This window comes from Urocitellus parryii, chromosome 1, assembly GCF_045843805.1.
Source record: "Urocitellus parryii isolate mUroPar1 chromosome 1, mUroPar1.hap1, whole genome shotgun sequence".
Taxonomy (NCBI): domain Eukaryota; kingdom Metazoa; phylum Chordata; class Mammalia; order Rodentia; family Sciuridae; genus Urocitellus; species Urocitellus parryii.
The window spans coordinates 95092721-95114758 of record NC_135531.1 but is presented as its reverse complement, the minus strand read 5'-3'; the positions used below and the strand labels follow the sequence as shown (position 1 = coordinate 95114758).

Sequence of the window (22038 nt, the reverse complement as noted above, 5' to 3'; positions counted from 1 at the left end):
AAAATGCCAATGTCTCGGCTTGGCACAGAATCACGAGCCACCACACAGCTTTGTAGATTCAAACAGCAATTCTTTATTCCGGATCTCACACCAGCTTCCACACACGTTCAGGGGCAGTCTCCAATATCTCCGTTCCCAAATCCTACTCCAAGAGGCTTTTTTCCAAATCCCATTTTAATCTCACGAGAACTCAACAGGAACAAGCAGCAGGAACACCCTAATCCCAGCAGCAATAATCTTCAACCTCAACTTCCCTAAAACCCATATTCTTAAACCGGGAAACGCCTTAAACCGGGAACACCCTAAACCCAAGGGATACTTCCTCAAACCTGGATCCACCCTCAATCACCTTGAGCAGGGTCATCTTACTAAAGCATACATGCAATGTCCCATCGAATGTCCTCTAAGCAGCATGGCAAGGAGATTTTGATGTGTCATACCTACTTGGTAATGGCCCTCAGCAGAAAAACAAAAAATAAAAGTATTATTCAATTTTTCCACATAAGAACACCAGCCACCTGAATTTGAATCTTTGAAATTTCAGCCACATCTAAAAAGAAAACATTCACACAAACAAAGTTAAGAAGAACAAATAAAACCATCTACATTGTAAGCAGCATCTACCATAGACATGCTAGGATAGGCTGGGACTCACTAAGATGCTGGCCATAAGGAACAGCAGCCACAGGCATGCTTAGTCATGACTGGATGCAATTGATAAGTACCATCATCTACAGACAGAACAACGCTGGAGTGTAATAACAATGAGCACCAACTTGCAACTGTATATAAATGGCTTGTCCTGCCACATCAGAGAGCTTCACTCTGAGGACATCAGTGAGACTAGCCACCTTGCTGTCCCTCCCCAGATCAACTCCACCATTCCCTGACGTCCAACCATGGCTGGAGAGACCCACTGGACAATGACAACATCTACTCTTAGGCTAAGAGAAGTTGCATGGCATCAGAGGTACTTTGGGGCTCGTGGTTGCCCTAGGATTGTGTGATTTGCTTGTAGTGTTTAATTAGTGTATTGTATGCTAATTGGGGTGCTCCAGCACACCTAACACTTTTTGCATTGTGTTTGATGACTGCTGTGATCTAATATACACTTGCATTTAAAGACAATCCACCTCTGAGTAACTATTAATAGTGCCGCTGGCGACATACATCTCACCATAACTTGAAGAAAAAACTATAAACCTCAATTTATATATATACAGGTAAATATACCTCCCAAGTCAGCAGATCCAGTTATAGAGCCATGTTATAGAACAGAAGCCAAGATGGCATTGAAAAGACTAGAAAGAAGCAGGAGCCTGCAATGGTAGAAGACAAGTAAGACCACGACCAGAAAAAGACGGTTTAATATTAAGTGGAGCAATACTGACAGTACCTCTGAGACCTGGTGGATGCAAGGAACGGAGAAAGGCTTAAAAGTGCTTGAAACTAAAAATTAGGAAGACACCACTTCTAAAGAAAAGAAATGATGTGAAGGAGAAGAAAACTTTGAGCGCTGATGGTGATGCGAAAGAAAAAAAACACCAAGAGAAAATTAAGAATCCCGCAGAAATTAAAAAATAATCTCAAAATCTAAAGGCAGCCTGTGCTCGCTTCTCCACCTCCCCCAAAAAAGAGCCAGGTTACTACCGCGAGAGGGTGCATTCTGTTCTTTCAACACAAGAGGGCAGTCGTACGTTAAGAAATCTGATAGAGCACCCGAACTCCTGACTCATTTACCATTGTTGAAACGTAAATAAAACATTTCAAAATGCACAAAAAATGAAGAAAATAGATATTAAAAAACTAACCATGGATCAGAAACAGAAACAAAACACCCTAAGCTAAATAACCTTAAATAGGTGCTTGGTGACGTGAAAAAACTCCTGTGAATCCGAAAAGTAACTCATTGACAAAAAACAAAAAGAACAGAATTGGCCTAAAAACATGAGATATTAAGGGGAAAAAATTCAGATAGTGAGGAAGAATACGACTAAATTTATAAGATTCCAAAGGGTAAGATGTTTTAATTTAAAAGTTGGTTTTAAGGAAAAGACTTAAAATAACTTAGAAAATAAAAAATCAAAGCAATATAAAAACATGAGAATGTGGTGTGTACAGGCGCAAAGAAAATCCAACATGTATTACTGTTTCTGAAGAAGAAAATAATAGAACAGATGTAATATTCAAAAGTGTAAGACAAGGAAACTTTCTGGCCATAGGAACATTGAAAAGGTCTTCGATGAGCCTACGAAAATTGATCCGGATTGATCAACTCTGAGGTATATCTTAGAAAATCAACTAGATTTGAAAGAAAAAAAATTCTATGGGTCGCAGGTAAAAAAGACATTTAAAAAGATGCGAGTATAATGGTAATTATTTGAACAAAAACGCAGATATTAGTAACTACAAAATTACAAAAGTTAAGTCTTGGCACTTAACGGGCTAGGGAGGGGTGGCTTTTAAGCACCCCCTTACTTTCCCGCACTACAAGATGCTCCGGGCTCATCTCTCCATTTCTTGCCCCAGTATTAGAATCCGCCGTTTCTCCAAAGAAGCCTTGATTCCTTCAATCACGGAAAGGTTGCTGAACTTCGCGGGAAACAGGTCCTTCCAGAAGCTCCGGGTAGAGAAGGGGTTTCAAAACTCACTCCAAAGTAGGTTACGGAGAAATGGAGGCAGAGGAGGCGTCTTGAACCCTCCTGGCTGGTTACTTGGGAAAATAAAAGTTGGAGGTTGCAGCAAAAGGACTGGTGAGCGCCCGCGGGTCTCGAACCACCGAGATGATGATAAGTTTTGTAGCGAAGGAACCGCTGAGCTAAAGCCAGCCCGGGAGCCGAGATCTGACTTTATTTACCTGACTGTTGGGAAAGACCTGCGTCACAAAGAGTGACTCACGCTGGGAGCTCTCCGGGATGACTCGGCGTTCCACTGTCCAATCCGTTCCCAGCTCCAGAATGCTCCTCTCCCGACGTGCTGCCGCAAGGAAGGACTCAAAAGCTACCCTTCGGTGAACTCTTCCGCAGTAAAGTCCTCCTACCGCCTTTCGGTCCCTTTGCCCCTCCAACAAACACACGGGGTCTCTCAATCAACTTTTACCACCCCGTGATAATCAACTCTTTCAGGGAAGTGAAAGCTTTACAAGGTGCAAACTGTAATTCAGTCCTTGGGACTTGCATGCTTAAACCAGAAAAACGCTACAGACCTTCGTCCAGAAGTTATATACTTCTAGTATCATTTCCTCTATTACTGTTTTCTCTAAAATTATTTTAACCACAAAACACCTATTCTGGCCGGGCGCGGTGGCACACGCTTGTAATCCCAGCGGCTCTGGAGGCTGAGGCAGGAGGCTCAAAGTTCAAGGCCAGCCTCAGCAAGGGCCAAGCTCTAAGCAACTTCGGTGAGACCCTGTCTCTAAATAATATACAAAATAGGTATAGGGCTGGGATGTGGCTCAGTGGTTGAGTGCCCCTGAGTTCAATCTCTGGTACCGCCCCCCCCTCCACATACACACACCCAAAGAACACCTATTCCTTTACCTGCCCTGTAAACTGCTAACATTCCCCCGAAATTTCAAGTTTTCTCCAGTTGGCCACTGTTAAAATTTCACTGTGTATCTTCCCAGTCCTTTTCCTCAATCTGTATGCCTAACTAACTGTACACACAACAATTTTTTGTTTCTGAGGATCACAAATTTTTCCTTGACTAAGTCAAACTGAAAATCCAGTTTGTTGGGTATTCTTTTTGTTTACTTAATGTCTTGTGGAGGTTTCCTATCAGTACATATAAGACCTAATTCATATGTATTGTAATGCTTGCTTTATATTTAAGTTTAAATATACTAGTTTTAGATGCTTTGTTATCATAAAGCTGAAGTGAATATCCTTGTACATATATGTACACATACACAGGTATATTGTTTGAATTTGTCGTGCTGGGGATCCAACCAGGGTCTCCTGCACACTAGCATGACACAGATATGAAGATAGGTGCTTTTAAGTAGAAATGTTGGGAGAATCTGCTCATTTCAATTTTTGTAGGAGGTTATGGGAGAAAGGCCAGAAGCCCAGAGGATGCCTGAAGCCACAATCACCTAAAGGCATAAAGATCTTTTGTTCCTCAATTTTTTTTGTGGGTTTTTGTTTTGTTTTGTTGTTGTTGCATGTACAGGGAAGGGCATTCTTGGTAAAAGAAACAAAACAAGGCAAATTCACTCACACAAGTCTCATGCCCTCAGCTCCAAGATTAGCTCATTGAGGACAGAGATCAGTCGATATCTTACTCCCTGCATCATCATCTCTGAGCATCTACAGCTTAATGAGACACAAAGCTTCTCCCTGTCAAGACTTGCAATTAACCTACATGATTAGGTGTCTGTCTGATGGTAACAGCTACCTCAAAGGCTGTTTTCAAAATCACCAAGGGAAGCCAGGCATCTGTAATCCCAGCAGTTTGTGAGCCTATGGCAGAAGGATTACAAATTCAAGGCTAGTCTCGGCAATTTAGGAAGGCCCCAACAACTTAGGGAGACCCTGTGTCAAAATAAAAAAATAAAAAGGACTGGAGATGTGGCTCAGTGGTTAAGTACTTCTGGGTTTAATCCCTGGTACCAAAAGTCAAAAACCAAGATCAAGGAATTGCCTGTGAATGGTATGGAGCAGGTCAGGTCATCCAGGAGATTATTGCACAGTCACTTAAAATTCCTCCTGTGTTTGACCCGCTGGTGCCCACTTAGGGACTTTCAATTTCATTAGGTTTCTGCTAATTTCCAATTACCTAAGAGCCTTTTTTCCGTAACTGTGGAAGGAAAGCTTATCTTCCCCATCTACCAAACATACCAGGAAAACAATAACTTCCCCAGCAGCCCTTGACTCTCAGGAAAAACACTCCAGCTCCCTTACTCTCCCCTCCAGGTAGGATATTCTGAAACCAGTGTTCTATGTTGGTCTGTGCCGAGTTCCACAACATAAGGCTCCAGCTATTCACACTGGTAGCCATCCAAGTAATCTAACCCTCCTGTCTCAATTCTCATACATGATCTAAATCAATGACTTGCATCAAATCGCTGCTCCAGATCTGCTTCTTGGAGAATCCAGACAGACATCAACCATGCACCTGGAAGTTGATATACATTAATTGATGGAACCTGCTTAAAAGCAGAGAAGTCTTTCAGAGAGTTAAAAGTCATGACATGGATCAGAGGAGACATACACAATGTCACTTCTTAAGAGAAAGGCTCCTAATCACAAGGCTATGATATGACTAGATAAGGTTATTTACCACCACAATATGGAAACACAAAAAGATGGGGCAGTTCACTGGTGTAAATACAAGCAGAGCTGATGGGAAAGGGTAAATACAAGCAGAGCTGATGGGAAAGGGCTATGGTCACTTGACTCAAGTGAAAGGCATCTTGTCCCATGGATGATGCTTTCCTTCTGGAAAACAGATCCTTCAGGCCCTATCAACTTAATGCCCTTGGCCACTGAAATCACACCATCCATACCTCCTTATTTCTGACTTGTGTTTACATAGTGCCACCTAAGCACTTTCAAACAGCAATTTCACCAGAATGTATTCCATGACATTTGGGATCTTGATATTTTGCCCCAGAGGATACCACCAAAAATTAAGATTGTTCACCTAAGCATTTACCAAATAAACACATCTAAACCCGTTACAGGTACATTCCTCAACTAGAATGCAGTTGCCATGGATTTCATAAAGTTTTGAAAAATAAATTCCTCTTCCAGAGATTTCTGAATAATCTGGGATTATTCTTGGTTCCTAAATTTTCATACTATCTCCTGCCTCCCTTTTCTAAGCCAGCACTTTGAGCCCCTCTGAACACCCATGACCTGTCTAGGTCCCTTCAAGACTTAGGAATGGCAGCATATGCCTATAATCCCTGCTAAAGAGAGGTTGAGGTAGGAGTATCCCAAGATTAAGGGCAGCCTTTACAATTTAGCAGGATCCTATCTCAAAATAGCCCCAGAGTTCGAGTTCCAGTGTGGGGGTGAAGGGACCTCTCAAATCAGCCAAGAGAGTTTAGAAAATCTGGAATTCACAATTGCTTTTTAGTAGAGATGACCAGAAGATTCCACTGTACTAGAGAAGAAATCATTTGAAGCCAAGTTGAATTTCCAAAAATGGGTTTCCAAAACAATGAATACTTAACCACAGAAAGAACTCCCCATCAATAATATATCCAGCCCGTCTTGAAAAGGATACTTTTACCCAAGGCCCTGGAATGTATATGATCCTGGCAAGAGCAGCCACTGATCTACCCAACCTTGAGTCATAGGTGGACAAATTGTTTCCAGTAGCCAGATTCAGTATCAGAACTAGGCAAAAGGCATGCCTGATAGCAAGGGCATTTTATACAAAAGCCCAGAGTACGATGCTTTGCAGGACCCACAGTGGTTCAGATATTTCATAAAGATGAAGAGCTAGAAAGAGCAGAGAAAGGTGGAAGCCTTAGCCTGAATAAATCCTCCTTTCTAGCGTACAAAAGCAAATGTATTTTCAATGAGGTTTTTTGTTTTGCTTGCGTTATGGCTGTTTTTTACATCTGTATCACTAGATCTGGCAGTACCCGATTTAGATCAGATTTCTGTTTTGCTTTTAGACTGTGCTATTTAATTCTCAAGTTAGATCCTGGTAGGGAAGTCGCCTTCTCAGTGATTCTCAGTGGAGGTTAAGAGGAGGCAATTTGCCTACCTCCTGAAACAGACATTTTTAGTTGTCAAACTAGAGGTGCTGTTATGCCAACTAGTGGGTAGAGGCCAGGGATGCTTTTAAACATTCTATAATATTTAAAACAGCCCCTATACCAAAGACTTATCTAGCCCAAAATGTAAATAGTGCTAAGACTGAGTAACCTGGTGCCTAGCCCCCCACTGCAGATAAGAAAAACTATTAAGTTCAACCCTGACTTCTATTCATGATCAGGAGGCTGAAATTATAGGAAGTTTTGTCTGGACTCCTCAGGACCCAGACCTTTCATCAGAGAAAAACAACTCATGCTGAAGGAACCTAAGTTAATATAAAAACACAAAGGTCAAATGGAGAGAGAAAAAAAAGGCTCTATAGTAAATCCTCAGTATGGGAAGGAAAAATATACACACAGCAAAGAATATGGAATGTTCCCACCAAATGTGAAACAGGCCCAGTCAATGCCATTTATTATACATGTTGAATAACCTCTGAGACCCAAGGGCTCCCACAGTGAGTTTGTTTGCTTGGTTGTATTTTTTGGGTTTTGGTTGTTTTTTGTTGCTTTTTTTTTTTTTTCCATTTACTTTTTTTGCATCAAACAGGTTCTTCCAAGAGCCTGCTCACAAGGAAGACAAAAACAAAAGAAATCTTCAGTAAAATGAAACAAACTGGAGAAGGTAAAACAGTCCACATCTGAAGAACAATGTTAAAAAACTCAGCAGACAGAAACCACACCAAACACTCATCCCATTTAATTTCCTGTTACATGCGCTAAGGAAACCAAGAACATCAGGCCCCAGGGCAGCAATGCTCTGAGAGTCTAGCTCAGGCTCCCCTCTTTGTGACAGATTCATGCACACAATCCACACATACCATTGACCCAGGCAGAAATACACATGCATGCACAGGAGGAGGCTAGAGAACCATAGGGCAGGATGGGAGGCAGGGCTGGTCAAAAATATGGCATCAGCTGGAAAATGGGGACCCAGAGAATCCTTCTGTTGCAGGCTGAACAAGTCAAAAATAAAGGCAGAACACAGGATAAAGGTAGGATGCTCACACAAGAGGTTAGATAGATGAAGAGGGAAAGATGCAGAGGGAGTTTTGGGAAAGCAGTCTCAGAAGGGGAGGCCTTTCTTTATTGGGAACTCAGATGGGCAGAGGTCTTGTGACTCCGGTGATATACTGGAAGCTAAAGGAATATGCCACAGCATTACCTCTGCATCCTGTGTCCTCTCCCACAGTAGAGGGAAGCCACAAACACCCACCCTTTAGTCCTGCCCACAGACACTCTTAAGGACTTTCCCAGTACCCAAAAAGAAATGATCCCCCTAACACACACACAAAGTTAGGTCCAGCATAGGCCAAAGTTAGGCCAAGCATAGAAAGCCTCAGTAACTCTTCTTGGTGGAACCAAAGCCAGAGAAGCCCATCACAGCTGCCATCTCATCATCTTCTTCAAATGTCAAGTCTTCCTCAGCCCTCCTCTTCTTCTCCTTCTGTTTCTCTTTCTTATATGCTTTAGCCTTTTCCTCCTGGGGGGAAGTGCAGAAATAACTCAGTTCAGACTCCTGAGCCAAATGTTGTCAAAAGAGATGGGAGGGGCCGGGGTTGTAGCTCAGTGGTAGAGTGCTTGCCTAGCATATGGGAGCACTGGTTTTGATCCTCAGCACCACATAAAAATAAATAAATAAAATAAAGGTATCTATCTACAATTAAAAAAAAAAATATATATATATATATATATATATATAAAGAAAGAAATGGGAGCCTCAAGATTCCTTTCTTTTTTTAAAATTTTTATTTATTTATTTATTTATTTATTTTTTAAGAGAGAGTGAGAGAGGAGGGAGAGGGGAGGGGGAGGGGGAGAGAGAGAGAGAATTTTTAATATTTATTTTTTTTAGTTCTCGGCGGACACAACATCTTTGTTTGTATGTGGTGCTGAGGATTGAACCCGGGTCGCACGCATGCCAGACGAGCGGGCTACCGCCTGAGCCACATTCCCAGCCCCTCAAGATTCCTTTTTATCTTTAGAAGAAAGTAAAAAAATCTCAAGGGCAGAGTAAAAGCCACAGTAAAGATTATAAGGTATATAACAAATTAGAGTAATTTTTTTTTTAAACAAAGATTATAAGGGATAATCTGGAACTTCCAATCCTATACCCAGTTCATCTCTAGTTCTCCTCCGCTGCTCTTTTATTTCTAGTTCTTAACAGGGTTATAGGTACAAAACCATTTAACATTTTGAAACATGTAGCATATGCCAGGAAGTACTTCTGAGTACTTTATGTATTATTATACTAAGATCACTAATATAGGGAACCTGAATCATGGGGAAGTTATATAACATAACCCAGTTTCTAAGTTTCCTCCACAGTCAGTAAGTGGAGGAAACAGAATTCTGACACTATCAACCTAGATCCACAGACTACTCAGAGACTAGGTACACTGAGCTAATCCATTTTTTTTTTTAGTCTTATAGTTTTAAAAAAGAATATGGGGAGTCTATGCATGTGTGGGGTGCAGGAGGTAAATTGAAAATCTTTATACCTTCCTCTAAATTTTGCTGTGATCCTAAAATTGCTCTTAAAAAAAATAAGTCTTCTTAAAAAATTAAATAAAAAAATAATAAGTTGAAACAGTCTAGGAAAATGGCCCAAACAGTCTAGGAAAAAAGGTATATTTGGAGCCATTTCCTTTAGCTCATGAGCAGCTCAAAGAACGTTTTCCCCTAGTATACAGAAATTCAGGGACAAAACTAGGGAAGAGAAAGTATAGCATGAGGAAGGAAGCCAACCATGAACAATAAGATAAAATTCAAAGCTAAAGAGGGGCAGGGATAAGAGTCTCACCTCTTCTCTGAGCTCCTTCATCCTTTCCTCAAAATCATAATCTTTCTGCTTCTCTTCCATCTTTTTCTTGTTGACTTCAAAACGTTTCTTCACCTGATCCAGGGTGGAACGTTCCACACGCATAGACATACCCAGGTTTCGCTGATCTGGGTGGCATCAATAGGGAATAAATCAAGGTTATTATTACAAAGCCCCTCAAAAAGTCTTGGAATTTTTTTTTTAATGTTTCAAAAATAATAAAATAAGAAGACATTTTTTCAGGGCAAGGAGCTCAGTGGTGGAACAATTGCCTAGTATATGCAATGCCCTGGGTTTGATCCCTAACACCACAAAATAAATAATAAATATATATATATATATCTTTTTGCAAAATACCCCAAATAATTATATAGCAGAAATAACTATGGCTAAAAGAAATTCTTATCCTCACCTGTTCCCAGAAGCAACAGTGGCTTTCTACTGCCCTTACTTAGCAGATAAGCACCAGTGGGGCTACCTAGGCCTAGAAGGCCATATTTGGGCTGAGAACCTAGAACAATCTCTCACCTTATAGCCTCAAGAAATATTAAACTAAGAAAGTAAAGGATGGCCTGTGCTAAAGCAAATGGAAGAGTTCCTGGGTATTTAACAACTCTTCCCTACCCCACTTCCAAAACCCAATCCCAGTCCCACTCACAAACTACCTCCAAGCCTTACGTTTCTTTCCATTAATGTGATCCAGGAAGTTGATAGAGTCTTTCACCACACAGTCACAGACATTGCAGTAATATCTGACAGATGGGAAGAAATAGCACATGGGTAAATCTGGTTTTAATCAAACAAGAAATTACAATTTCAGGGGGTCAGGCTTACTGGTGATTGAACTCAGAGGTGCTTTACCACTCAGCCACATCTCCAGTCCTTTTAATTTTGAGACAGGGTCTCACTAAGTTGCTGAAGTTGGCCTCAAACTTGGAATCCTCCTGCCTTAGCCTCCTAAGATGCTGGGGTAAGTGTAAACCAACACACACAGAAAGAAACTAATTTTTATGTAATCTCTTTAGAGTTTCCATTATAGCTTAACTCTTGAGAGAGGGTGGTAGCCAACCTCCAAAACAGACCAACCCTCCTATTCCTACCTGTGTTGCCTCCTCTCAGTTTGTACCAGGGTTGATCTGTATGACCAACATACCAAACATGTCAAAACTGATGGTACGTACTTCTAAGGACATCAAAAAACAAGGCTTCTGTCCTTGTGTGGATTACTTGCTCTGGGCAAGTCAGTTGCTTTGTTTTGAGAAGCCCATGGGATGAAGAATTTCAGTCTCCAAATCACAGGCATGTGAGAGAGCTTGAAGGCAGATCCTCCAGCTTTATTTAGACCTCCAAGCCAATTCCTTGACTACAGCCTTACAAAAGACCCTGAGCCAGAAACACCTGGGTAAACTACTCCCAGATTCCTTGCCCACAGAAACTATTTTTTGCTGCTTAACTCTGAATTAACTTGATAATTTACATAACAAAAGATAATAGAGATAAAAATGATATCAGTGGGTATACTAAACAGCTCAGAGAAGGGACACTAATTGGTATCTATATTTTTCTCCTGCTGGAAATCCTAACTGGACAGAGGAAGAGTTGTAGGGTGACAAAAGGGTAACAAGCTATTGTGGAACCCTACTTCCTACAGAATGTAGTCTCGGTCTGGAAAGAAAATTAATAACAACTATGGACTTTGCAGCTAATCTGGAACCTCAATACTCTTTCTTCACCATTAACAGCTTCTTAGTTCTAATCTAGCTCTATTAAATTTCTCCCCTAAAAATCTTCTCAGTAATTCCTTCCCTCATTTCTTCTGACAGAATAATCCCTTTCAAGATTTTAAGAAATAGTTATAGTACTAATATTAAAATGCCCACAAAGCAACTTCTCCTAAAGACCACAAACTTGAGACCTTAACAAAGAAAAACACCCCAGTAGTCATAGGACTAACATACCGAAGTTCACAAAGCAATCCCTCCCCTCCCACAGACTATTCACTAAAGACCCTGGAAAGAAATAAAAATACATGTTTACATAAAAGGATAGAATTATGGTCAAAATAAGATTGTTCCCTGGGGTCAGGGACCCTCCTCTACACTTCCTAAAACCAACAGGTAGTTTATTATACACATCTTTGCTTCAAAGAAAGATGAAAAACTACTTACCCTCCCATCTCAGACTGTGGGGTGGTCTTGGTAATGACAATTGTCTTCCCAAGCTTAGATTCCAAGTCCACTTTGTAGTCCCTATGCCGCAGAAGTTCCCGTTTGACTGGCTGCACTGGTTTTCCTAAAACATGATGGGAAAGAAAGTCCCTTCAATATTATATTTCTTCAACCAGAAAGAAAAATGAATGAAACTCAAAATCCAGGGAACTACTCTCATTTCTTTTTATTTCTGTTTCTTTTGTGGTACCAAGGATTGAACCCAGCTCCACTCTATCATTAAGCTACACCCCCCAGTCCTTATTTCTTATTTTGAGACAGGGTCTGGCCAGTTGCCCAGGCTGGCCTAGAATTTGCAATCCTCCTGCCTCAGCCTCTTAAGTAGCTGGGATTACAGGCATGTGTCACCTTGCTCAGGTTTTCATTTCTTTTTTGATTCATGAAAGATGAAACACAATATGCACCTTAAGAGACAGTTAGCAGCAGCTGAATGAGAACCTGAACACAGAAAAAAGTGATAAGCAATCCCCGATTCACTACAGTTTTTCTTCACTTTAAAGCCAGCAAGTCACCAGGCACGATGGCACATACCTGTAAACCCAGCAGCCTGGGAGGCTGAAGCAGTATGATCACAAGTTCAAAGCCAGCCTCAGCAACTTAGCAAGGCCCTAAGCAACTCAGCAAGACCCTGTTTCTAAATATATATATACATAAAATAAAAAAAAAAAAAAAAGCTGGGGATGTAGCTCAGTGGTTAAGCACCCCTGGGCTCAATCCCTGGTACCAATCTAATAAAAAATAAAGTCAGCAAGTCTAGAAGCAACGTGTTTTCTATTCATTAACTTAACTGAAGGGGAGATATGTATTTCCACCAGAAGCTACCTTTTTAAGAGAAGCAAGGCACTCAGTAATGCTTTTATGCATACAGATACCCTAAGCACCACACAAAAAGGAACACTCGGTCAAATTTTCAAAAAGACCACCTAACATTTGGGAAATACTTATTCATTTAACAGGCACACCAAGCACTATTTATTATACACATTACATAAAAAACAAAGAGGATTAATGTTAGATAAGGTGGTATGGAAGTAAAGCATAAGACTATGTTTGAAAACAGATGAGAAAATAAGAAATTTTTTTTTGTAAAACGAAGAGGAGCACCAATTCCCTGACACTGTACCAGGTACTGAGAAACGGCATCCACTAAGCATCACATGAAACAATCACAAATTCCTCATGGGTACCCCTGCTTTTCTGAGACTTTGCGGGAGGGTCTTGATTGGGCCTTCTCTCCTTAAGAAATTTCAAAAGACAGCAGTAGTGTTCAGCAGTAAACTATTCCACTTTGCTTATTCTTTGTTACTACTGCAAATTCCAGTCCCCTCTCTGTATGTCCTTCAAGAAAGCACTAATTGAACAAGCGAAGGAATGGCAAGGAAGCAGAGGATAACAAAGCTGAAAAGAAACTCAAACTTCAGTCTACCTTCTCGCTCTCATTTTGTTATACATGTAGAAACCGAAGACCAGGGAGGCCACGCTCCCAGAGATGACATGGGGCAAGTGAGCAGCGCTTTTCAACTCCCACCCACTCTCCAGCCATTGCATCGCCTCTATGATACCCTTAACCCTTGAAGTGGGCACCCACCATCCTTCTTTTCTCTCTCTTCCGTGAGCCTCTTCTCGGCGAGCTTCTCGTATTCATCTTTGTCCCACTTTCGGCGAAAGTCCAAGTTTTTTGTCTGTAGGGGAAAAAAGTGCTCAAGATCCGTCGCTAATGGTGTCCGGACCCCTAGAGAAAATGAGGTGACAGTGTTCTCGCCACCAAGTCAACCCCAGACTTTCCGAAAGCGAAGCTTCTCTCGACCGCACTAGGAGGCTAAGATGGACTCAGGACCCCAACCCGAGAGACCTCCGCGAGTTCACCGGTCTCTGCGCCTGGACCTTAAGGGGGAGTTCTCGAACCCAGACCCTGGGATCGCCAAGTGGTGTTGGGAAGCCAGTCGGGTGCCGTTGTCTGTCTTTATTCAGCGACGAGAAAGCACACCCGCCCTTACCCGCAAACATTCTCCTCACACACAACACCTACCCCGCTGCCCGACGCCATCTTCACAGCGAAGTGAATGGAAAGCCGGAAAATGCCGTAAAAAGCGGCCTGGAGCTGTAAAGCAAGACCGCCGTCCAATAAGTTTAGAGTCCCGTGTTCTAAAACGCGCTAAGGACTGGAGAGCTTCTAATACTCGCTCGTCGGCCCCGCCTCCGCTCCTAGGAGATGGCGCAGGCGTAATAAGAGCGTGAAGCAACGCGGAAGTAAGGGCGCCTGCAAGCGTTCTTTTAACTCAGGCTTTCAAAACAACCATCAAAGGATTATTAGTTCAACTCATCTGTTTTACAAAAAAGGAAACCGAGTTTCAGAAACTGATCTAATCCAATCAACTATACATGTATTGTCAAGGAGTTGATCTAATCCAATCAACTATACGTGTATTGTCAAGGGGTTGATCTAATCCAGTCAACTATGCTTGTATTGTCAAAGAGTTTCTAACCTTTGAAAGGCTGAAGTGCTAATTAGGGGATCTATAAGTTCCATTCACCAGCAAGCACTAGGAATATGGTCCTAAGCTAAAGGATATTTGCAACAGCTGCTACCTTTCCCCAGGCACAGAAGAAAAACTCTTTTTGCACTTGGGCCCTAATTCTTGAAATAATGGACCCACCCATTCCTTAACTCAGTTATCATTGAATTGGCCATTCAGTTTGTAGGGCACAATTTAATCAACAGGATTAGATATGGAAAGAAAGGTCATCAGCACACCATCCTAAAGTGAAGCATTCTGGCAAATGGCTCACAATATGGTGATTTTTAGTGACATAACTGTATGAAGGGAGAATAGAAAGAGGGAACTGTGGCAGCTCCCTTTACTAAATGCAGAAGTATCACCCCAGGGAGGTTTCTCCTAGCTCACAGAATTCTCTAGTGTAGTGTACACGCAATCATTTTCTATGGCCTATGCAAATGAACCCCATGATAGCAAATTACCCAAACTATTACACTTAATATTTTATTTAATATTTTATCCAACCAATTCTAGAAGAGCCTCCATGGCAGTGTCGAATAGTCACAGCAATGATTCTGGCATAGAAAATGGTCTCCAAAATCTCAAAAGATCAGATCTCCATCTATTCAATTCACCTATTAAGTTCAATATTCAAGGTTATTAAACAGACAGCCCCATCCTGCTACTGTTACCAGTGGATAGGCTAGAAATAATACCATGCTCTTGAGATACCATCTATGTCCTCAGATGTAGCAGAAAATAGCCATTGTCCATCCGCGCTGTCTTCCCAAAACTCTCTGGACAGGCCAAGGACTTGTGGACAAATTCCCCAGAATCTGGTTCCAACACTACAATGAAAAGCTAAGTATCTGGCATCTGATCTCCATGGTTCAGAATCCTCAGCCTGAGGCAACTCTTCCAGAGCCTTGATCATAGCAACCATTTTAGCACCTCTTCATAGCATTCAGAGGCATTTCAAATTTGCCTCTACAGCAAAAGTATGTCTCTTTCACATACCAGCCATCTGCACCAGGCAGAGTAGCTGCTTACACTAGCCCAAGAGTCCTTAGGGCCTTCTATAGTTCCATATTCAGAAAGGACAGAGGAGGCAGAAGGCACTTGTCACCCATCCTGGCCAGCTGTTGTGAAGTCTATCAGGAATTCAGTCCTGGATGAAAATTTTTCTACAAAGAGCAGCAGATGGCAATCAGGCAAGGATCAAGACTCAGACAGTCTCTTCTGAATTTCAGCCACAAGATTTTCCCGTTTAATGGCAACCTAAAACATAAGAGAACCCTCATGTGACAAACTAGAAAGGGTACTACTATCTTCTTAGCCATTGTTTTTCCAGATTTATTTTACTCTGTATCAGTTCCAACTATTTATGCAACCAGTAGGGAGTAGTAAAGGCTCCAAGTGTACCGAGAAAATGTATGCCCTCAAGACGAAAAGGATTAAAACATCTGATCTATTTTGTTGATTAGTCTCAAAACACCAATTCAAATTTCATTTGTCCTTCTTCTGCCCACACAGCCAATATTCACTGGCTACAACTGTTGTTTGGGGTAGGTCTTCATTCAACCCTAATACTACTACCCCTGAATTTATTTTCTCAGCCAGAAAACACATATTTCTTAAGAATCTAGAAAAGATACAAACACTTGATCCCTTCTATTTCTGCCTGCTCCCACTCACCTCCTCTCTGCTGGCCACCGAACGGAGTTTGATGACCCCTTCCTTCTGTTCTTGCTCACCAATAATGACCACCAATGGAATGCCTGTGTTCTCACAATAGTGCAGTTGAGTTAATAGTTTAGGGTTGTTCTTGTATAGCATCTCTGCCTGAAAGGAGTCAAGACACAGTAGGGGACCTTACTACTATCACCACAGCACATAAACTCCAAAAACATACATTTCCAAGGAAGCCAGAAATAAGTGGCTGGCCCTCTAGTGGTATACTAAAAAAGGTAGAAATAAGCCTTGCTCCTGAGTTCCATATATGCCTAAATGGCACAGATAGCAGCCCCACTATACCTTGATTCCAGCATCCCAAAGCTCTGCAATTAGTTTCAACCGTTCCCGGAGAAAGTTCTTCTGGGGCGTGGCCACAAATACTTGGGTCTCTGTGGTCCGTACCTTCTTGAAAGAATTCTGATAAGAAATAGAAGAAAGTAAAATTAATAAAAACATCCTCTGCACCAGCAATTCCAAAAACCAAGATAAATAAATTATCAGAAAAGCAGTCCAACTATACTGCCAGAAATAGATTTTTATATCTCTAACCCTACCTCAGCCCTACCTAGGACCTACCTTCATCCTCTGCTCCACAATGTAGAAAATTCGCTCTATTCCAATGCTTAGGCCCACACATGGCACTTTGTGGCCCTTGGGGTCAAACGTGGCCACCAGCTCATCATAACGCCCACCAGCTGCCACACTGCCCACATTCAGGGGCTCCTCCCCAGCCTGAGCTGGGGTTTGTAGCAGTACTGCTTCATAGATCACTCCTGTATAGTAGTCCATGCCCCGAGCCAGGCTTAGGTCAAAGCATATCTGTGAGGACAAGGCTATAGTCAATCCCAGACCAGGCTCTCACGACACAAGAGGTCCACTCCCAACTCAGCTTACCTTCTCAGCAATTCCAAATAAAGTCAGGTATTCAAAAAGCAACTTCAGGTCCCCTAGGCCCTCTAGGGCCTGCTTATTCTGGGATAGTCTGGGATCCTGAAACAATTGCTCTATCAGAGATACTCCACCTGGGAAGAAATGTAGGGAGCAATAAGGTGTATGCTATTTACCCGGATGTGCTTCATCCAAATTTATCTAATCTTGTTTTTAAAATGAAGGAGAAGGAGAAAGAGAAGATCCTGGTCTCGTATCATGAGGTCCTCTCCCCTGCCTTTACCTCTGCCATTTGAAGATATAACATACTTATATTAAGTAAAAAGAAAACTAAATTCAGACCAGGCTCTGAAGCTTAATAAATACATCTATAGAAAGTAGCTGATTTGGAGGTGGAAACTGAAAATGTCAGCAGCAGCCTGGTTCTATCACAGTTCTGAAAACCCTGGTTCTTACCATGACATTGGATATACTCCCCAATTCGATCAGCCACCTCAGGAGCCAAGCCTTTCTTTGCCACCATCTCATGTCTCACATCTCTCCAAGACATCTGCATAAATATCCAAATGTTAGCTCAGTTCCAAATCCTTTGTCTAACTGGAAAAGGGTATCTGTCATTTAATAAGTATGTCATAAATAGTTAAGTATATTAGTATACTCAGAGGCAGTTTTTTAAAAAATATTTTTCAGATGTTGATGAACCTTTATTTTATTCATTTATTTATATGCAGTGCTAAGAGTCAAACCCAGTGCCTCACACATGCTAGGCAAGCAATCTAACACTGAGCCACAATCCAAGCCCTCAGAGGCAGTCTAAGATACTCAGCCACTATCCTCACCATACAGTACAACTCAGATCTTGCTTCAGAATATCTCCTTAACTTCCTCCTTCAAGAACTCACTTCCAGACACTGTTCCTTATTTTCTTCAAATGGTATGAATTTGAGGACATGGCAGAAATCCAAATAGGGTCTACTGAAGCATGGTTTCTTCATTACCTTGTCTAGTTTGTCCATTGAGGCACAGATGGCACGGAACTTGCTTTCAGGAACACCACAAACAGCAAACATCCCGTCCACTACCCGCCGGTCATTGACCTGTAAATTCAATGCGAGTAACCCAAGTGCCTTGTCAAGACCCTTTCCCTTAAAACCTCCTGACTCATAACAGGAATAAGAAAAAAAAAAATCTTACCAAAAGAGTACACGTATATTCACATTATCAGGCCAAATCCAGACATCTCCCCCAGTCCTCAGCTAGGCCTCACCTTAATGAGAAAGTCCCCTAGCTGTAACCCACTTAGGACTTCACACATGATCTTCAAACATTCTGCATCAGGGATCATAGGGTCAAAGTGACCAGCAATGTCAAAATCCTACAGTAAAGAAAAAAAAAAAGGAAAAAACTTCCACTAATCAGTCAATTCCCTGTTTAACTATCAAGCTGTGCTATCCCCATCAGGTCACTCACACACTGGCAGAACTCCCTGTAGCGGCCTTGGACTATTGTTGGGCTCTCTCGCCGCCACACCTTTCCAACTTGGTAGCGTTTCATCTTCTTCAATTTATTCATGGCCAGATAACGAGCAAAGGGGACCTCATATAGATAGATTAAGGAAGAAAGATATTGCATTCAAAGTTTGGGCCCATTAGAGAGGATTTGTCCTCTATCAATTGGATCTTATCCACTAGGATTGAGAACAAGGACTTTCTATGTATTATTTCCCACTATCCCTAAGGGGTAGCAGTGCTTGGCATTCAAAATATATTGAAGAGTGTCAAGTGAAGGAATCTCACCTAGCAAAACTGAAAGTTGAACAGAAAGAAGCAGAGAAATTCAGGTCTGGGCCATTTCCTCCCAAACCCTACTATTTCAAAATAGTCAAGCTTCAGAACCTGGATTTTCCTACAATTTCAAATCCTTATTTCTAAAAGTGTAGGCCAAGGACCACATGCATTTTAATTACCCAGGATGCCTGTTTAAAATGCAAATTGTTGAATTCCACTGAAGTTACAGAAATAAGAAACTCTGGAATTGATGTTTTAGCAAGCTTCCCCAAGGAATTCTAATACACAACAAAATTAAATGACAGGGCTCCAGCCCAGGCTCTGCTGGAACAATTGCCTTCTGGGAGAAACCAGAAGGCTACTGCCAATAAAACTATAGTGTCCCAGAATCACTCTCTTCCCTTTTGTCAGAGAAAGTTCTCTGGATCTGGACAGAGGTCAGACTGCAGCACTCAGAAGGATACAGTAAGGTCATAGCGAAGGGACAGCAGTTCTCCACCTTGATCTTTCAGATCATACATGAGCCCAGAGTGCTCTTCATATTTCTCAGTTAGCATTTCCTACAGGGGCCAAATAGAGCCACAGTTCAAAGGATGACTAGAGAACACAGATGAGAAACCCTTTGGGACTCTGAAGGTAGGTAAAAAAAAGGGGTTCTAGGCCCTCTTCTGTTCTTACCGTTAGCTCAAATGCTGGGGTATCCAAACCCTTTGCTCCATGACGTTTAAAACAGCTGACAACCATATCAAGAATTTTCTCCCTCACAACCATCTGTTGAGGACTAAGATCCCTGGTGCCCTTGAGGCCAAAAGCAGTCAAAATACAAGCAAAACAAAACAAAAAATTTAAATGACCATTTAAGAGAAAGAGTTAAACTATACCTATAATCTAAGGTTTAGAGCTAACATTTTTTTCTGACTCTGATACTCACCCAATATCTCAAAAATAGTAAAGGTTTTTTAAATTTTTTTTAGTTGTAGTTGGACCCAATACCTTTATTTTGTTTATTTTTATGTGGTGCTGAAGATCAAACCAAGCACCTGGCACAAGCTAGGCGAGCGTTCTACCACTGAGCCACAACCCGAGCCCAGTAAAGGGTTTTTGTAAAAACAAAACAAAACTTTGTGGTGCTGAGGATCAAACTCAGGACCTCTTGGATTTTTTAGATTGGTGATTGAACCCAGGGGAACTTTACCACTGAGCTACATCCTCAATTCTTTATATTTTTATTTTGAGACAGGGTCTCACTAAATTGCTTAGGACCTCACCAAGTCTTTAAGGCTAGCCTCAAAGTGTGATCCTCCTACCTCAGCCTCTTGAGTCAGTGGGATTACAGGCATGCACCACCATGGCCAGCTGTAAAGGTTTTGTATGAATGTGTTGTTTTCTTTTAATTTAGCTTAAAAGGCTAGGTGTGGTGGCACATGCCTGTATTCCCAGCAACTCAGGAGGGCAAGCAGGAGGTTCACAAATTTAAGGCCAGCCCTAAGGCCTTACCAAGGCCCTAAACAACTTAGTGAGACCCTATTTCAGAATGAAAAAAAAAAAAAAAAAAAAAAAGACTGGGGATGTGGGTCAGTGGTTAAGTGTCCCTGGGTTCAATCCTTGGTCCAAAGGGAGGAAGAAAACTTAGCTTAAAAGGATTCTAAAAGGGGTCAGAGAAATAAGTGATGCAGAGGTCAGTCCTTGAAAGCATGCTAATGGGACAGGATGAGCAAAGGGTATTACCTTCGGGATCTTAATGATAAAATTTGGTTTCTCTTGATGTGGTTTAGGTTGGGATGTTAACAATGCCTCTGCAACCTGGAAGAAAAAGGAATATAAGATGTGGCTCCATCACACACTGGTCAGACCTGTGACGTCACTGATCCTATGGACCACCAACCTACAAAAACCCTTGACCCTAAGCAACAGGAAGCCTGAGTGCTATCCTGATCTCAGCCGCCCTCCTCAAGAACCTATGCTGTATCTACAAATATACATGTAATATATGAGGTCAGGTCTTCACCACACAAGCTTCTTCACTGTATCTTAGTTTTTTAAGTGTCTGAAAAAGTTTAAATAACTGAGAACAATGAAGGCACAGAACACCACTACACCAACAAACATGTAAAAGCAGGAATTAATTATGACTTCTTCCAGTCTTCAGTTCCTACTCAAACAGCAAAAATAGGAATCCTAATAAGACAGTTTTGTTTATCAGGCTTGGAGATAAGGAAAATGTAAACTGAAACAGAAGTAGCCCAAGAACCCCGAACAAGCCTGAGGTGAAAAGGAAAGCATTTCTTGACAAAACTTAAAAACTCAGGCTAGTAACATGCTGTGACTGAAAATTAATTTTTAAAAGGAGTTCTGTTGTTTGTGACAGTACATTGCATCTGCTAAGAGGACATTAAGGAACTTTCCAAAGCACAGCAAAACAGAACATTGTCTTTATTAACAGCATGTCATATGCCCTTCCAGAAATAAAGGGTTTGGTAGTTCCATGTTTTAGTGATTCTATCCCCCAAAGAGAAGTACAAGTTCAAAGCCACAATCCCTCATATGTAATACCAAACTCCAAAAATTTCTGAAAATTGAAGATGTCCTTCTGAGATTCATTTTAAAGTAAACTCTAATGTGAACTCAATGTGTTTATGGTCTCTGGCCATCCCATTTAGTGGGAATATCCACAATATTTTGCTTAAGAATATAATGTGTTCGACTCCAAAATTTTCAGTTAATAGAATATAGACCTGTATTAAAATAATGCCCTTGCTGCATGACTTCAGACATGGCATTAAACCTTGCAGCCTCCGTTTCCTCAACTGTAAAATGAAAATAAAAACCCCAACCTCCCAAGATTGCTCCAAATGTTAAATGACAAAGCACCCAAAATGCTTAGTTCTGTGCAAGTACATAATGAGCACTCCATTTTAAAAGCCGTGATAATATAGTACAGGTCGCGAGTCATGTTTCCAGACCTGAAGACCCAACCCTGAAAGACAAGCTATCTCAGTCCGGCTCACCTGGCTATGACAACCTACTGCAGAGATGCACGCAGCGCGGGGCGGTCGCAGGAGCTGGCTGAGCAGCGTAACCCAGGTCCTCCTGGGCAGGAGTCCGAGCTGGGGCATCGTGCGGCAGAGCACCGGCCTTCCGGGACAGGAGCCAAAGGCCTGGGAACCAGTGGGGCGGGGCCCCCGTAGTGCGCGGGAGAAGCGAAGCAGGATCGCCAGGAAGGACCAAGAACCGAATCAGTCCAGGTTGACTGAGATCCTGTCTTCCCAGGCTCTCTAACCCGGAAGTGGATTTTGCACTCTGCGGAGGCTCT

The 22038-nt window shown here is 41.7% G+C and overlaps 2 protein-coding genes across 2 annotated transcripts; both read right to left on the bottom strand.

Annotated features, from left to right (window-relative positions):
* Window positions 1-7158: 7158 nt before the first annotated feature.
* On the bottom strand, window positions 7159-13915 carry Zmat2 (zinc finger matrin-type 2). Its single transcript, XM_077800866.1, has 6 exons — window positions 13848-13915; window positions 13407-13500; window positions 11759-11882; window positions 10269-10342; window positions 9573-9718; window positions 7159-8252 (listed from the first exon to the last, which is right to left on the bottom strand). The coding sequence occupies exons 1-6, from the start codon at window positions 13863-13865 to the stop codon at window positions 8109-8111; spliced, it is 600 nt and encodes a 199-aa protein (XP_077656992.1). The 5' UTR covers window positions 13866-13915; the 3' UTR covers window positions 7159-8108.
* Window positions 13916-14804: 889 nt separating this feature from the next.
* Window positions 14805-21997, bottom strand: Hars2 (histidyl-tRNA synthetase 2, mitochondrial). The gene is made up of 13 exons (XM_026384341.2): window positions 21734-21997; window positions 20454-20528; window positions 19404-19523; window positions 19190-19285; window positions 18409-18534; window positions 18206-18313; window positions 17937-18035; window positions 17395-17488; window positions 16945-17072; window positions 16627-16869; window positions 16351-16467; window positions 16012-16158; window positions 14805-15594 (listed from the first exon to the last, which is right to left on the bottom strand). Exons 1-13 carry the CDS (start codon window positions 21839-21841, stop codon window positions 15535-15537), a joined length of 1521 nt encoding a protein of 506 aa, XP_026240126.1. The 5' UTR covers window positions 21842-21997; the 3' UTR covers window positions 14805-15534.
* Window positions 21998-22038: the final 41 nt, after the last annotated feature.